Genomic DNA, 18274 nt, shown 5'->3' with positions numbered 1-18274 from the left:
TGAGATCTAATAGATTTTCTTATATAAGTGTTTCTTTATTTTCTGTATGTTCTTAGAACAATTTCCAGAGACTTTAAATTTTTGTTTGTTTGTTTTTTTAAATAATTTTCAGCAATTTTGTTTATTTTACTAGAGAAAGTATCCATGGGGTTTCTCATGCTACCATTGTGGAAGTTGTCTCTCTTAATGTGCTCCTCAGTTTTATTATAATATAAATCACTACCATTATTTATTGAGCTTACTATAAACCTTGATACATTATTTCTGTCAAAGTCTATATTCTTGAATAGTCCAAGGATAAAAAATACTTGAAAAAATATGGTTCTCTGACATGCTGGACTGGTTTGAAAAAGAGTAAGGACTGCATATTTTTTAATAATGAAGTCCATTTTTATAAGAAACTAAGGTTAAATCGAGGCATATTCAATTAGTACATCTGAATATGATTATTTCACAGATGAGTTGGCATCTTCTGTTGAAGTCTTCGAAGTGTGGTCCAGGAAACTACCTGAATAAGAATCACTGAGGTGCTTGTTTAACAAACAAATAAGCAAAATAGAACCAGAGGCATGGAAACAAGAAACAGACTGACAGTGACTAGAAGGGATGAGGGGAATGAAGGGAAGGGTCTAGTCAAGGAACTAATATAAATGACTCATGGACATGGACAACAGGGTAGGGATTGACTCTGGGAGGGGTGGGGGAGCAGGGGAGAGCAAAGGGGGGAAAATTGGTACAACTGTAAAAGAACAATTAAAAAAGACAAAAAAAAAGAAAGAAAGAAAGAGAGAGGGAGAAAGAAAGAAAAGAAAAAAGAAAGAAAGAGAGAGGGAGAAAGAAAGAAAAGAAAAGAAAGAAAGGAAGGAAGAAAGGAAGGAAGGGAGGAAGGAAGGAAGGAAGGAAGGAAGGAAGAAAGGAAGGAAGGAAGGAAGGAAGGAAGGAAGAAAAAGAAAGAAAGAAAGAAAGAAAGAAAGAAAGAGAAAAGAAAAGAAAAGAAAAGAAAAGAAAAGAAAAGAAGAAAGAAAGAAAGAAAAAGACTTTTGAAGTTCACTCCAGACTAGATCTCATATAGTGAGACTAGTGGAAGTATTCAACTCACGCTGCGGTCTAAATTAATGTAGTAGAAGCTTGGCTAATGCAAACTTCAGGTAAACTTTATTGAATAATAACTTGTCAAAAGCAAGTGGCATAGGTTTTACTTTCTCCTCTAAATCCTGAAGTATACTGTTTGTCAGGAGAGACCATCATATAGCGACTTGATATATAATCTAAGTTATATTAAATTTAGAAAAATTATATATATACAGAGAATTGGGACAGGCATACATCCACAAATAGCCCCCATCACCCCACATGTGCCTTTATTAAAAGGAAGGTCTGAACTAGGGGAATGTGAAAACCAGGAAGTCATTTAGAGGCCTGCCTCCTGTGTACTTGGAATCCTGTGTTGTCAAGTTGTCCTCTTCTCTGAACATGTGCCACTGCTGCCTTTCTGATGATTGAATATAGGTAAAAGAAGAATAGAATAGATTTGTCTTTGAACATTTTCAGTGGCTTAATTGCTTAATATTATGATTTAATAGATGTAGTTTTCATTCTGAAATAAATATTAAACAAGTATTTACCACATGCCAAAGTGCTCTGTTAGAAATTCTAACTTCTCCTTCATTTCCAAATATGGATTTGTTTTCCATCCAGAAATATTTTATTCATATTTTTTCTCACTTGATCTTGTGTAATCTTGTCAATTATTGAGTAACTTGGTTAAGAAAGAGATTATCTATAACTGAAAATAGTATCAAAAAGTGATGAGTTTAGTGTATACATATTGTTAAAATTATATTTGATTTTTAGCAACTCTTTTACTGTTTTACAGACATCATCCAAAATTGATTTGGTATAAACTTATTGTAAAAATGTTATCTGATACACGGGGACACTTTTATTGCTTTGGGGATATCGTCTAAAATTAAGTGACATTGGAAATGGCATTTAATTGCTAATGCCAAAGGGTCATTACTACTTATTAAACAGTGATTATTTCTTCATTGTCATAGTTCAGCATTTTTTCCAAGCATCAGGACAGACCTGAGGTAGGAATGTTTGCAGCCCCAGGTCCCAGTTCTGTCTTCCCACTGCACTCATCTGATTCCTCCCAATCCTACTCCTGACCCAGGATCAGGAAACTACAGATGTGCAGATTACACCGTCACCAGATATTCAACTGTCCATGCCTCACTCCTATGGGGAGCTGCTTGTAGAGGAAGGGGCACCATTAATCCATCCTGGCATCTCTTGGTTCTTTCTATATTTCCACCCATAGAAACTTTCTAATATGTAGACTCTTCATTGATTTCTTATACATTGAATATTTTTTCACAAAAAGGCCATTTTAAAAATTTTGTTTAATCTGCATCCTGAGTAATCTTTCACTGGATAATAAGTTGACCAACTATAGCATGGGAACATCACTGAGGGATAGGGACATAAGTACTTAGGGTAAATGTGGCTGCAGGAAAAAGTTGTTAAGTGGCTTGGCTAGGACAGTTATACAGAATACTAGGGGGCTTGGCCCTTTTTTCTTTTAAATTTTGTTTCATAGAGCATTTGTATCTTGATAACATTCTGTTTCTATCTGCTATTGAGAGACTTCTCATAGTGTGATGATCATGGGAGCCCCGCTCAGACATAGTGATACTAAGATGATGGATTTATAGTATGATGTTTTATTATTTTGATAGCTAGATTTGCATATATCTGGGAATTAATTTTGAAGTATGCACCAACATAAAAATAAGCAATGGAACAAGGAGAAAAGAAACCTAGCATTCATTTGAGTGCCTACTAAGTTATGTATTATAAGAAGGAATACTTATCCTAAACATGCAAGACCAGTTTTATGACCCCCAGTTCCTTATGGGGGAGGAAACGGTGGTTCTGAGTGTTACGTCAAGGGCCTAAAATCACACTGCTAGTAACTCTTATAGCCTAGATTTCACCATGGCCAGCTCCTCAGTCTGTGCCCTTTCCCCTAATTCCTGCAACCAACAAAAGCTTAGTAAAATAATTCTCTGTACCTGCTTCATGACTTACTGTATGCTGGTTATAATTGCTAGTAAATAGTTGCCTCAAGGGTCCTTTGCCCATCCTATGTTAGATGTTAAGATGTATTTCAATTTCAGAATTCTAGGGTAACTTGCAACAGTATTATCATTCCACTCAGCTTCCTAAGCACTTTGTGTCTTTCTTTATGACCCTACAATGCGTTAGTTGTCTGTTCTGATATATCCACCTCTGCCTCTCCTTCTCTTTGAATTCTCTGAAGCACCTGGCTTCAGAGTAAGGGAGCTTTCTGGTAAAGGTGTGTTTGTGAATGTGCTGAATTGGACCCTCAAGATTACTCATGGTCTCTTTATGCTAGAACTGAATTAGTACTCACACTCCGTGTATTCTCTACCTTGCTGTCAACTGAGTATTGTTTTGTTTTGTTTTGGGTTCATTTTAACAGATTTAAAGAAAAACTCCAGTTCAAATGCTGCCAAATCCAGTCTACAGAAATCTGGACTTCGACCTCCTGGGTACTCACGTCTTCCAGCAGCCAAACTGGCAGCATTTGGCTTCATGCGGAGCTCCAGCGTGTCTTCGGTCTCCAGCACCCAGTCCGTGGACAGCGTGCAGCCTGAGCAGAGCCGGCTGGCCAACCGTAAGTGGGGTGGCCCCTCGAGCAGTATGCATCTGCAGGGTTCTCCTGCAGGAACATGTGCATCACTCCAGATAGGAGTAGGTGAATCGGCACGTGGGTGTAACAGTGTTTCATTTTATTTATGTGATAAACTAAGAATTTGGGTTGACAACTTTAATCTACCATTATTGGGATTTAAGGAAATACTCTACTGAAGAAAAAGTAGCCTATTTCACACTATCATTTGTGCTGGAAAAGGACTTTTAAATTCCTCTTAAATCTGGAAAATAATTATCCAGGTACTGATTCCAGCAGCCTCAGGAGCTCTTGGCTTTGTGAATTCTAAGTAAGAAGCCTAAGACTCGTATAGGTGTTACCATGTTGTGTTGCCATGATACATATTAGATACTAAATATTAGTGGAAAAAATCATTTTAGTCACTTGTGATTACCTAGCATGCCTTCATATTCAGTACAGGTGAGCTTCTACAAGTCTATGCAGGGAAGAAGTCCCCATTAGCTAATAAGATTGCCTGGTTGCTGAGACTTTCATTGTAAGCTATATTTTAAAGCATGAATTAATAGCCTCAGAGCAAGTCACAACAGCCACTGTCCCTAAAGAAGATCCAGGAGCTCTCCTATTTGGCTAAGCCTTTGATGACCAAACCCCATCTCAGCCTCAAAAACTTCAAAGTTATTTTTATTAGATCTGAAGTCATGACATCTCAGATGTTTGTTAGCAAGAATCTGCCATGGCCAGGAAAGTTTTAGAGGTTTATACGTGGAGAGCTGTTTTGAAGGGATTATAGTAATTGAGTCAAATTGGAGTAGAGAGAGGGAGAGGGAGAGGGATATCAAGCTGGGGAAGTGTGATTGAGAATGAAGTCAATTTTATGATATTTTTTTCAATTTCCTTTCTCCAAGATTGTTCTTTCTCTATCTTGGGTTTACAGAGGTGATGTGTGGAACATTTATACACTTACAGTTCTAAATTTTCATATACCTAGTTGTTCCTAGAAGTAATGCATTACTTTTCCTTTATCTTGAAATGTTTGTAAGTAGTTTCTAAGAGGTTCTTTGCTCACTTGGTTTCTTGAAGGTGCTGGAGCTCAGACCTGCTTTCCCACTGGATTCATGTTAGGAATGCCATTGTAATTAGGGTTACCTCATAGCACAGTAGGTGTCTCAAGATCTGAAACGTGAATATAATAAGGAACTATTTGCAAATGTGTAACTCGTATCTTTAGATATGAATGTTCATAATGGTCTAAAGATTTTAAAATACAGAAGCAACTCTTTGTCATAATTTTAGTAGTAAAATTTCCAGTGGCATATTTCTCTTTTAGAGGGAGCATGAAGGCAAAATATCTCATATTGTATATATCTTTCTAAGGAAAAAGTGAAGGTTTTGATTCCTTAAAAAAAAAATTAATGTCAAGGTGAATCGAGCTGTGTCCCTATGGTGGCAACTTTTGCTAAAAGAGAGCTGACAGGTGTGGACAGAATAATTCCAGATGTGCTTAGAGCATTTCTAATCATCCCTTCTTCAAAGGATACTTGACAGGCACTGCTCAGCACCCAAGGGTTATGTGCCAGAGAAAATAGCTCCTAGAGTAAAGGCTTCATATTAAAAGCAATACTGAATATTGCTACTCAGAATTTTACATTTTTATAAAATAGTATGTTGGAATTTATTTTTAATTGTCATCTAACTATACTAAATTTGTACTTCATCAGTAAATCACAGAAAACTTGACATGTGTTTTAATTGATATCTTAGTACCATTAACCTTTATTCATGTAGTTGTTATTAGATTTAATGTAAAAAATAATTGCATCTGTTCTTGAGTGGAGAAATGGCAAGGATTAAGTAAAATATGAAGCTCTCAAAAGACTGGAAGTGCTTCTGTCATATCCTAGGAGCACAGCTTTGTTGGTTTAGCTCATAGGAGCAGTGAATATCATATCGGAGTCGGTTCCTTTTTTCTTCTTGGAATGTTGTTCTTTTTTCAGACACTACCATTGGATTTACTTTAGGAATACCATTGTACTTAGAAATTATAGTGGCCCAGTAGGTCTCTCAAAATCTGAAATGTAACTATAAAAAGGAACTATTTGTAAATGTGCAACTCATATTTGTAGATATTCATGTGCCTATAAACAGTTGGAACAGTGTCCACAGTGACTGTGGAATGATATATTCAGGGTGCTGTTAAGTGATTATTGTGAAGCCCTTAGTGTTTTCTTGGCTAACTTGGCTTAGCTGCTCCTCTTCTGTGCTATATTTCTGGGTTCTGGGGCAAGTGATGATGAGTGTGGAGAGGAAGGCCCATGAACACTGGATGTGGGTCTCAGTAGCTCTGTGCGAAATCTACCCTCCACCTGAGCTCAAGAGGCCAAACCCACCTGACCTACCATTTCCAGTGTCATCAGCCAGGGAGCCCTAAGAGTGAGTGTGAGCTCTGCAAGTGATGGGAAGAAGCCAGCTCTGAGGCTGGGCCACTTGCTGTGTGGGTTCAGGCTGCCTCTCTGTAGCTCCCAACTAGCAGCCCAGCTCCTCTGATGAACACAGAACCTTTATCTTCATTGTGCTGCAGGAGACAGGCCTCAACACCTCCCTTCCCTGCTTCACAGGGTCACCATGTGAAGGTTCTGAAGGTGGCCCATTTAGAACCTTAAATAGAACTTCAAATTATACTAGTTAGTGACCCCCAGCTTTGTTAAAATTGAAATTGAACAGGAAAAAAAGTAATGCTCTAACTTGAAACTTAAATTTAAAGTTAAAATCATAGTATCTGAGCAGGTCTGACCCTGGATGTAGCTCATAATTTTTTTATAGTTTTCAGAGAAGGAAAAGAAAAATCTCCAGTATATCCTTTAGGCAATAGATACTCAGAGAAAAACAGTTACTGTAGAATTTAGTGTTGTTAACATACTATACACTAAAGCATAGTTTGCTATCAAATTAATCAGCAGTTAGATGTAGACTTGATTTTCTCAGTGGGTAAGTAGGTGTAATTTAAAGTTAAAATCTTTGAGGGCATGTGTGTTGGGGTGTGGAGGGGAAGAGGAAGACTTAGGGTTTCATGAATTAATAATTAATGAAACTAGATCATATCATCCAAGGAGGGAATAATTTACTTAGGGAATCATATCTCTTTGTGTATTCTGAACAGCACCTAACCTACAGGGTGCTCAGAAACAGAAAATATCAGAAAAGAATATGAAGAAGGTGACATTTGCCACCTTGTCCTTTCCAATTTCTCCTCAACTTCATCTCTTTTCAGATTCCATCATGTTTTCATTAAGGAGTGAACTAAGACCAGAAATCAGGAGAAAATAATTTGAAAAGAGCCCGGATTGCTATGGCTCAATAGGTTGGGTGTCGACCAGCAAACTGAAAGGTTTCTGTTCAGGGAACGTGCCTGGGTTGTGGGCCAGGTCCCTGGTTGGGGGTATGTGAGAGGCAACGGATGGATGTTTCTCTTGAACACTGATGTTTCTTTCCCTCTCTTGAAAAAAAAATCTCTAAAAATTATATTAAAATATATAAATATTTTTAGAAAATAATTTGAAAACAGAAATTTGTCCCTCCTCCCCTCCAAATAAGTTTTTTTTTCCCCTTGTATCTTTTTTTGGTGAAGGAAATAGCAGAATGTTTTGGAAAGTAGGGGTATAGCTGAGCAGTTGGACAGGGAGGCTGATATTTATATGAATAACCATGACACAAAAATGTATGTGCCCATAGCCTGAAAAATGATGCAAGGCTGGGCAGAAGTTCATGAGCTAGGTGGAGGGTTGGTTTCTGATTAGGATGATCAGGAAATTTCTCAGAGGTCTTGTCAGCTGGACAGTATTTTAAGAGGTGGAGATGGGCTCTAGGATGTCTTTTGGGGGGGTGCATCCAGAAAACCCCCTGAATCTAAGAGATTGACATCTCTGGTTCATCAGAGCCTCATCTGTCTCCTGGCCACTGGACCATGTGTTGGAGCTCCTGAGGTTTGTTCTTCAAATGCATCTATTTCAATCCTTTGATCCTCTCATCCACAGCATCAGCTCTTAGAACTTAGGATATGATGTGAATCCATATTTCTAGCCCCAGCCTCTCTCTAGAGCTACTCACCTACCTCCCAAATGGCAAATGGCCTTCCAAATATCTGGGTGACTCAAGTTACCTCAAATTGAACATTTCCCCCTAAATGAATCTTTTATTATATTTTACAAACCAGTGCCTGCTCTCAAAGCCTCTCTTTTAGTGATATCTATGATCTTCTGGCTGCTGAGGCTGGAAATTTTAGAATCAGTATTGTCTGTTGTCTTCCTTTGCTTTCTTTTGTATTCAGTGAATGAATCTGATCAGTTCCTTCTCTTTCCTCCATCTTAGTACAGTATTCCCTCACTTATTGCGGGTATTACGTTCTAGACTCCTCCCCTCCACCCCCCGTGACAGGAGAAAATCTGTGAAGTAGGAACCTTACATTCATTTTAGTATTTATGTATATTTTAAGACTTTATAAACCCTTCCCACACACTTATAAACCGTTCCCAGTCCCGTATTAACCTTTCCCACTCCCTTATTAACCTTTGCCACACTTTTATAAACACTACTTATTCTTAAATATATTCTACACTCTTAAACCTATGTAACTTTAACAACATACGTATACAGTACCGCAAAATCCCATGATATAGCAAAAAATCTGCGATAAATAATTAAATATAATATTTTTTAAAAATCCCGTGATACAGTGAGGCTGCGATAAGTGAACTGTGATATAGAGAGGGACTACTGTACCTCTCACCTAAACTATTCCCAGTATCTTCTCACTCTAATCCATAAGGCTCTTGATCCTAGACAATTTTCTCTTTTACCCGTTTTGCTCCATGCAGTCCTTGTAGTTGCTTCTGCTCCTTGCTGGGTGTTCCCCTTCTCACCTTCCCTACACACCAACCCCTGACATATACACTTAGCTAGCCAACCAGAATTATTCATGTCCTTCTTTGAGGGATTTATGCTTTCCTACCTTTGGGTCTTGGTGTGAATGATTAATCTCTGCAGTGCTCTCCCCTCCCCCCAATTCTCTCTGTAGATGATGTAATTTTCAAGTGCAGTTTAGACACCACTTCCTCTAACCTTCCTTTATCTGTGAACCCAAAATGATCTTTTCTCCTTGAAATTTCTATGGCCCCTTGCTTTTAGCACTTTTTTGAATTTTCACATACCATCTCATTGTAGTTATTTGTTCCTATGTCCTGTCTCTATTATGGATTGTAAGCTCTTGAGGATTGGGGTTATATCTCAATTTTAGTGTCTCTCACATTACCTCACATTGCCTTTACAGTAATAGAATTTCAAGAGAGATTCTCTCCTAATAGAAACATTTTCTCTTAGGTGAGTGTGGAACAAGAGAGACCCTTGAGAGTAACTTGGACAGCTTTTGTAAGTATTTTGTACTGGGAACATATTTTCACTTTATCAAGACTTTGGCAAATCTTGATAGTTGAAGTTTATCATTGTGGTATTCACAATTTTCTAGAATCTCTAAAATACTGCTGCCATTGACTGTGGTATACCAACAGATGATTTATACAACTCAAGGCATAGTAAAGATAATAGGTCATTTAAAGTATAATTAAATTCAAAGATAAATTATCATGTAGATTGACTTCATAGTCTCACAAACACCTAATAACCTATATATTTCCTAGCAATGCATATAATTAGCCACTTTTAAAGACTGGGCTAACACCCTACTGTTGAGGTTTTTCATAAGAGTATTTAAAGTTTCTAAAATTAGATATCTCAACTTGGAGAGATTAAGTATTCTCATTAAATTCTAGAGTTTTTACTCCTTGTTTTAATACTTAAATAAGTAGATATTTTTTAAATTTTTGAATAGAGTTTAGATTCTGGAGATATAATCTGAACTGAAAAATCACTAGCCTTTTTGGAAGGTTAGTCAGTGAAAATTAGGATTAATACAAAAGCCTTTTGAAATGTTAACTTCATCGTTTACACTCATGAATATTATAAAATACATTTACATACATAACACATTTGATTTTCTGTATTGGACATGCATTCTAAATAAGATCAGAGTTGACAAGCAGTATTATTAATAACTCCTACTGAAACTGCCATTAAGCTATCTCATGTTCCAGTGGCAACAAGGGAGTCATTTTTTATTCATGGAAAAAGGAGCTGGAAAGGACCTACGAGATTAGAATTCAGAGAAACTACCGCCTATTTGAGATAAAATCTTACTGACATCTTTGTACATTCTGTTATGATCAGGTCCATCCAGGGATAAGATTAAAGTATAAATATATTTTGTTCTGTTTTTAAGAAAGTTGGCCATTTATGGTTGTAAGTAAGATCAACTGTAATTTGGGGATAATATTTTTATTTAAAGTAAAAATAATGTCTAGTTGAACTGCCTCATTTTTCTTGGCTGTCTTGTTTTATGAAGATCAGATGCCCATTTTGCCTTACCCTGCTCTACACACTTCAACATCTGTTATTGGGTAAGAACAGAGCTCGGTGTTGACAGCTATTGTGACCAGGATGCTATGATCCTCACCCATGTGAAATTAGAATCCAGTGGGGTGGTGGGAGTATGCAGGTGTGCAAGGGGCTGTTAGTGTGACTATGGCTGAAGATGGCACAGCATTTGGTGGGTGGGTAGGGGAGGAGGTACATGAAGGAGGAAGCAGCTAATCTTACTGAGTGGGGGTGAGGAAAGACCACATGACCCTCTGGTCCTCTCCTGGCTGTCTCAGCACAACTGCATTATATTTTTGGATCTAATTATTCTTCATTGGTTTTAGGTAATGACAGTATTCTGGATTTGCTGTAAAATAATGCAGCCAAGAGATGAACAACAATAACAAAAAAAAAAAAAAAAAACTAATAACAAAACAAAAACAACAATGAAAAAAAAAAATACCGTGATTCCAGATAGCTAAGTTTTGGATAATCCTTGAAGCTCAATGATGGAACTGTAAGAGTTCATTATACCTTTTACTTCACTTTTTTTTGTATGTTTGCAAATTTCTGAAACAATAAAAGGTTAAAATCCCATCTTTCTTTGTATTGGTTTTCATTTCTTAAGAGATGACATAGCATAGTAATGAAGGCCATGGTCTCTACCAATAGACTCCCTGGGTTGTGTCCTGCCTCTGCTGTTTACTGCCTCTGCTGTCTGTGCCTCTGCTTTCTTATTGTAAAATAATAATTAGATAATAATAAATAAACTGCAAAACCACCATAGGATTAATGGGAACATTAGGTGGAAGTAATAAATGCAAAATGCTTCGAACAGAGCCTTGCACAATAGTAATCATAATGTTTCCATGTCTTCTTCCAACTTCATGTGCATGAAGTTCTCTGTTAAGAAAGATTTAAAAGCTCAGTTGGAAAAATGGCTGTGAGGGATTAACTGTGTCTGGCACGAGGCAAGGAAGGTGATAGTTATAATACACATCTAAGTCAAGGAGATGATAGCCATTCCATGCCTAAGTTTTTACAATCACCTCTCTTGTGTGTGGTAAGTAACTTTTTCAGGATTAGAGGAAAACCTGTGTCATTTGTGAAACCTTAAGGCACGTAGCTCTGGAAGTTGATCAGTTGATTTTCATGGGAATCTCTTACTTTTGAACTATAAGCTTGTGGTTGTTCAGATATTTATAAAATATAGGTGAGAAAAGTCTTGTTTTGACTTTATCTAAAAGGGCTCTGCCATGTTGTTAACATATTATCATTTAAGAAAATGTTCACACACATTTACATTCAGTTGGGTTCCTTTTAAATAAAAGATATTTATACAAGGTGACTAATACATACCACATTAATCTAAGCTGATGGCATCTCAAACCTCTGCCCAAAATAGAAATTGAGAGTTGGATCTAATTTTATTTCTGTGCCTTTCTAATGTCTAAAGAATGGGAACATTTGATTTTGTAGTGTATAAAGGGCTTCACATAGCTTCTTGTTTTGCTAGAGTCTAATTACATTGAACTAGGATTTTACTTTGTCAAGTATCTCAATCATACTTGGGTAAGTGGGGGAAAGAGAATAATGAGAACAAAAGCCAAAAATAAGCTCTGATTCTCTCTGGAAATGAGGAAGTCAAACACACATCACTGATGAATTTAAATATCTATTTTCCTGGAATCAGTAATTATGTAATTTAAATTATTCTCTATAAGGAAAAAATAGAATCATTTTCACTGAATCATGCTGTGAATTTTTCCAGTTATTTCCATACATTCAATTCTTATTTTTACTCCTCTCTTTGCTTCCTTCACACACATTTATAAAAGAGAACATGGTCCTTCCAAGTATTAGTCATTGCCTGTAAGTGAAAATGTTCTTTATTGCTTAAGTAACAGCTAGTTTATCCACCTTGACTCAAATAATGTGGGTAAAACTGTTAAAAATTACAGTGTCCTTCTCCCTGGCTGGGTGGCTCAGTTCATTGGAGCATTGTCTGATGCACCAAAAAGTTGCAGTTCAATTCCTGGTCAGAGCACATTCCTAGGTTAAGGCTTCAGTCCTCAGTTGGGGTTCTTATAGGAGGCAATTGATTGATGTTTCTCACATCATTCTCTCTCTCTCTCTCTCTCTCTCTCCTCTCTTCCCCCACTCTAAAATCAATAAAAACATATCCTCAGGTGAGGAAGTGAAATGTAGATTTTTATCAGCTAGTGAGTTCCACCAGCTGAAATGAAATATTAGAGTTTATGATTAGGTATGTGTAGATTGCATTAATGCTATAACTGCTATTAATATGGGTCTATTAGACCAATAGCCATAAAAAATTATGTCTGATGAACATGGTAACTTTTGGACACTAAACTCACATTTCATTGAATGTTCTTACACAGTTGAATGCGTGCAGGTTGTATATGAGCTTGGTGATTTTGGTAAAATAGATTCAACACTGGGGTTTGAATACCATTGATCAGTGGAGTATGTACTTGTGAGCTTGGCACTGGGGTCTGGAAGTTCCTCTGTGGCTATGTTATTATGTAAGGATGATTTTGACCATGCTGCATGTTCATCAGCCACATACTTTGGGTAACCAAAAACCAGAGTCACTAAAAACTAGGTGTTGTTCTTTTATTTCCTTTTAGTTGGTCTTGTCAAAAAACCCAGAAATTTAAATGTTGGAATAATTGTATACACTGAAGATAATGTATCTTTTGTATCTTTATATAAAATATATTTCATAATAATATATGAAAATTTATTTTATTGGTTCCCTCTAAATTATCAAGGTGAAATGTAAGGAGAGCTGGACTGGTAGCCAGGAATAAGGCCCCCAACCTCAGCTCTCTTACTGACTAACAGTGTGGCCTCAGGCAATTTCTGTTTTACTTGTCTGGGCCTCAGTTCTTAATCGGTGAAATGAGGCTTTCAGATTTGGTGATCTTCAACACTGCCTCCAAATGATTCTTTTTAAAAAGTCTCATAATTTCAAGCTGAATGATAGAATGTGTGTGTTTATTCTAGTTAATGGTTGTAGGGCCAAAACAAAGTATGATATTAACTGGACCAACCAGGCATTATAGAGTTGTTACTCCAGCGTCATCGCAAGATGTCGATTCAACACGGGAGGAGACAGATACCGTGTCACTCCCGAGTCGGACTGCACAGCCATTCTCGGCGGTGCAGATAGACTCTTAAGAAGCTACACCATCGTCTCTCGAGACGGACGTCTGCCGACGACGACGACGACGACGACGACTCTTGAGTGTCAATGCGTAGACATCTGTGAACAATGTTCTGCTTTAACTTGGAGCACACCCAGATGTAAAGAAAGCCCTTACTCTGTCTTCACATCTGACCCAGCCAGCATCTCTGCTGTGTCAGGGCTGTGTGGGGTTCAGTTCAGATCTACTTGCCACGCAATTTAAACTTGTGAAGACAACAGGGATACACTGAGAATAATTAAATCCATAACATAGAATTTGATACATTTACTATGTATTTATGTATTATTTTTACCCTAAATATATACAATAAATTCCTATTACATGTGATAGGTTTTGCAATAAATGTCTAGTTCTTCCCCCCTAAGGAGCTGGTGAGAACTTCTGCCAGTTCAGGTATGACATTGGGACTTAGATTTCTTATATTAAGACCTTTAGTCTTTGGCTCCATTTATGTCAAGTCAACACTGACCCTAAGTAAAGTGTGTTACTGCAGTGTTGTTGCTAAGGATGCTTACTTCTTCCAATAAATTCCGAAAAGTTTCCTCACTTCTTTTTATTCTACATGATAGCATTCTTCACTGTCCGTGCTGTTTTCTCTACTTTAGCGTTTTGTTCTCTTTCTGTTCCCTGGGATTTCTGTGGGCAAAGAATGACATATTTTACAATTATTTTCTCTGTAATTTCTTAGTAAGGGCTGGAGGTAAACATGGATGGATTTCATTGACAGAACTGTGGATGCCATGGCCTCAGCATTTTTTTTATCTCCTACTGCCACTCGGGGGGACTTCGGGTTAAATGCACTCTCCCTGACCTGAGCAGACACAGGGCTGTATCATTCTTAACACCAGCGTGTGGCCATGGTGACCAGCTGCTCCCCCCATGGCCATGGCCAACTGTTGCCCTGCTCTTCCACATCTGTAGGTGACTGTCCTGGGCCTGTGCTGAAGACACATGGAGCTAAATATTCACAGATGCTGGTGACCCTCCCCGGCTCATTATCCTTGGTTGGCTACTAAAAATGTGACAGTAGTTATGCAGGGATCCTTCTCACATCCTTGTATGTGAGTGTGTGTGTTCACATGTAGACATAGGTGTGCAGGTATACACCCTTACCACAGGTTTGCTAAGAGCCACCACCTTTTGCCCTTGCCACAGATAAGTGCAACAGAATAGCAGTCACCGAAGAGTCTCCCACTGAGGCCACTGTGACAGAAATCTGAGGCTTGAATCTGTTTCCTCACACTCTTGATTTGAAACTGCATGGCAGGAAGTTGACACAATAGACAGCCTCAGCTGTCAGCTGTCAACACACATTTACTCTGACCCCTTTGATTAGAAAATGAAAAATGCCAGCACACCGTGGTCACTGTCAACCCCAAGGTGTGCCTTAAAAATTGGTGCTGTCAGAGGGAACTTCTGTTGACACCAGTCAGGTTTGTTAATGAAGGTAAGTGAGCCTGGACAGACCCTGTTAAAATGGTTTCACTGAATAAACATGCTAATTAAGCTGGAGGCTAAGGAGTGGGTGTTGTTACAAGCAGGTGCTATTACTTTGCTCCCCTCCGCCCAATAGTGGCTCTGAAAGTACATAAAAAATAGTCTGTGTCTTCCTAGTTTTTAATACAGCTGAGGAAAGCTTTGCTCACAGACTACAGACTGGTTGCTTGTCCAGGAAATATAAGTTCCCTTTGGATACTTCTTTGTTTTTTTTCTTAAGTATATTTTATTAATTATATTGTTACAGTATCACAATTTTCCCTCTTTGCTCCCCTTTGCCCAGTACCCCCCCTTCTCTCCAGCAATCCCAGCCCCCTAAGTTCATGTCCATGGGTTGTGCATATAAGTTCTTTGGCTTCACTCTTTCCTATATTATTCTTTTTTTTCTTTTTTTTAAGTATATTTTATTGATTATATTGTTACAATAGTTCCAATTTTTTCCCCTTTGCTCCCCTCCGCCCAGCACCCCCCCTTCCCCAACAATCCCCTCTCCAAGTCCATGCCCATGGGTCGTACATACAAGCTCTCCCGCCTCACCCTTTCATATATTCTTCTTCTTTTTTAAAAATAATTAATTAATTAGTTAAATATTTTAACAATAAAAAATAACAATCCCTCCCTCTCAGACTTAAGACCCTTTACAATCTTATAAAGGACAATGGACGAAGGTCTCGAGCTCCTCTAGCTGCTTCAAGCTGGACATGGTCATCGTCCTACCTACCCTTGGGTCCAGAAATCCCTAATAAGAGTGGGGGTGTGGAGGGGAGGGTGGCCTTCCCACATGGGGAAGGATCGTGCAGACTCCAGGTTGGTTGGCTGTCTCTGGACAACAGCATGCTTGGTTTAACAGGCTGGCATCCTTGTTGTATTGTGGGGGCAACAGGGTTAAAGAATATCATTCAATCCGTAACCACTAGATGACAAAAGACAGGTATTAATTTTTCAATGTCCCACATTAGGGAAAATAAGGGCTTCTTTGGAGGAAGGTATGCCAGGTACATCTCACCTGTCCAAAACCCTTTTGCCCATTATACTTAGTTTGGACTGAGGGAAATATTTTAGGTTTCCCCCCTCTCAGGCCTCTGGGCTCTTTCTGTCCAAGCCATTAGGATAGAAAAGAGAAACCAGTTTTAAAGTGAAGCCCACAGACCACCCCGTTCTTCACCAACCCAGCCACTTAGTTCAGCCAAACCGTTGAGTCTCAGGAGGCAGCAATGCAGACAGGATTAAGTGAGGCCTATACGTACAGACAATCACTCAGATAATGAGATCGCAGGCTTATGCCCTTTGAAAACAGAAAATACATGTTAATTTATGTAACATAACCCACATACAAGTCTCTAAATCTGTAGGATTGTCTTATCGGAAGGAAAATCCTTGTCCTTCTAATATTCACTGAACTTGCATTTCCGTTCTTTATATTTTCATTTTTTCCCCCCACTAAAAAATTTTCTGTTTGTTTTTCCATTACAGTTGTCTCACTTTTTATTTTCCCTCCTGCTTCCCTGCACCCTGCCCACCCCCCACATCCAGTCTCCACCCAGCTGTCCATGTCTATAGGTCATCCACACATGTTCTTTGACTAGACTCTTCCCCTTCCTACTCCTTCTCTCCCTCCCATCTCCCCCCACCCCCCCGTCACCATTAGTCTACTCCTTGTTCACATACCTCTGGTTCAATTTCGCTCATTTGTTTGTGTTGTTCATCAGTTTCCTGCAACAGGTGATAGCATAAGGTAATTTTCTTTTGTTGCCTGGCTCATTTCGCCAAGCACAATTCTCTCCAGTTCCAATCATGTTGTTGCAAATGGTAGAAGTTCCTTCTTTCTTTCAGTACTTATTCATTGTCATTTTCCCCCTTTGTACTCGTGTTCCTCTCTGTCTCTCTCTGTTTCTTCATCTTCTTAAAGCAGACCCTTTAGCATCTCTTGCAATGCTGGTTTGGTGGAGATGTATTCTTTTAGCCTTCTTTTGTCTTGGAAACTCCTTATTTCACCTTCCATTTTGAATGAGAGCCTTGCTGGGTAGAGTATTCTTGGTTGTAGGCCTTTGTTTTTCATTGCTTGGAATATTTTTTGCCATTTCCTTCTGGCTTGTAGTGTTTCTGCTGAGAAATCTGATGATAGCCTTATTGGAGCTCCCTTGTATGTTATTAGTTGTTTCTCTCTTGCTGCTTTTATGATTCTCTCTTTGTCTTTGAATGTTGCCATTTTAATTATGATGTGTCTTGAAGTGGGCCTGTTGGGGTTCATCTTCATTGGGACCCTCTGTGCTTCCTGGATTTGCATGATTCTTTCTCTCCTCATGTTAGGGAAGTTTTCTGTCATTAGTTTTTCAAAGAGGTTTTCTATCCCTTTCTCTTCTTCTTCTCCTTCTGGAATTCCTATGATACGGATATTATTACATTTCATGTTGTCCTGCAGCTGTCTTAGAGCCTCTTCAGTCTTGTTCAGTCTTTTTTCATTTTGTTGCACTGTCTGTGAGTTTTTGTCTACATTGTCCTCCAGCTCGCTGATCCGATCTTCTGCTTCCTCTAGCCTGTTCTTAATTCTTTCTACTGTGTTCTTCAATTCAGAGATCATATTCTTCATTTCCTCCTGCCTCTTATTGATTGCTTCCATGTCCTTTTTGATGCTGGTATAATTCTCAGTAAGTTCCTTATAGTTCTTCTGGAGTTCACTGTAGTTTTTCTGGAGTTCTCTGTAGTTTCCGCTGAGCTCATTGAGCTTCTCCATAATCCGTGCTTTCAATTCCATATCTGATAGTTGGCTCCCCTCTATTTCATTTAGCACACTTTCTGGGGACTCTACCTTTCCTTTCGATGGGGGGTTGTTTCTCTGTCTCCCCATTTTTGTGACTCCTATTGTTTGTTGCCGCTTCTTAGATTGATCTGCACTTCCTGGATCTGCCTCTGGTGGCATCAGATCCTGTACCAGTCTGGGCCTAGGCAGCCTGTTGGAGACTTCCAGGGATCTACTGCCTTTGTCTGTCTGCTTTAGTTGTTAATCTATTCAATCTGTGATTAGCCGTCAGGCTTAAGGACTGTGGGTGTGGCAGCTTAATTCCTGTAGGCAAGGCTTTTGCTTCCCCTCAGGCTGACACCACTTGGCCGGGAATGGTCTGCCTGCAGTGTGGGGATGAGTCAGCACTGGGACCCAGCCGGCCGCTTCCCCAGCTCTCCCCTCAAAGCCACCACACCAGACTCTCCCCAAGTGTCTCCAGTCCTCTCTGCCTTCCCCTCTGCTTGAGACCAGGGTAAGTGGGGGCAAAATATTTTTGAATGTGATTCACTTAAGAGCTCTTTTTCTCCGGCTGTTTCTCTCCGGCTAGCAAGAAACCCTGTGGCTTTTCGCTTTTCTCAGCTGGATACTATTTTACTT

At 38.8% G+C, this 18274-nt stretch overlaps 1 protein-coding gene across 2 annotated transcripts in view; it reads left to right on the top strand.

The window, feature by feature from the left end:
- The window catches only part of MTUS2 (microtubule associated scaffold protein 2), a 447573-nt gene that overhangs the window by 55663 nt on the left and 373636 nt on the right, over positions 1-18274 (top strand). For both annotated transcript variants that reach the window (XM_090273746.1, XM_090273747.1), the window contains exon 3: positions 3509-3703. In XM_090273746.1, the coding sequence (XP_090129872.1) occupies positions 3509-3703 (195 nt within the window). The remainder of the gene's footprint in view (positions 1-3508; positions 3704-18274) is intronic.

Source organism: Furipterus horrens, unplaced genomic scaffold (assembly GCF_987537825.1).
Source record: "Furipterus horrens unplaced genomic scaffold, mFurHor1.1.pri manual_scaffold_4, whole genome shotgun sequence".
In the NCBI taxonomy this organism is placed as follows: Eukaryota; Metazoa; Chordata; class Mammalia; order Chiroptera; family Furipteridae; genus Furipterus; species Furipterus horrens.
Note: the sequence above shows the minus strand (reverse complement) of the source record. Positions and strands in the feature narration are given on the sequence as shown.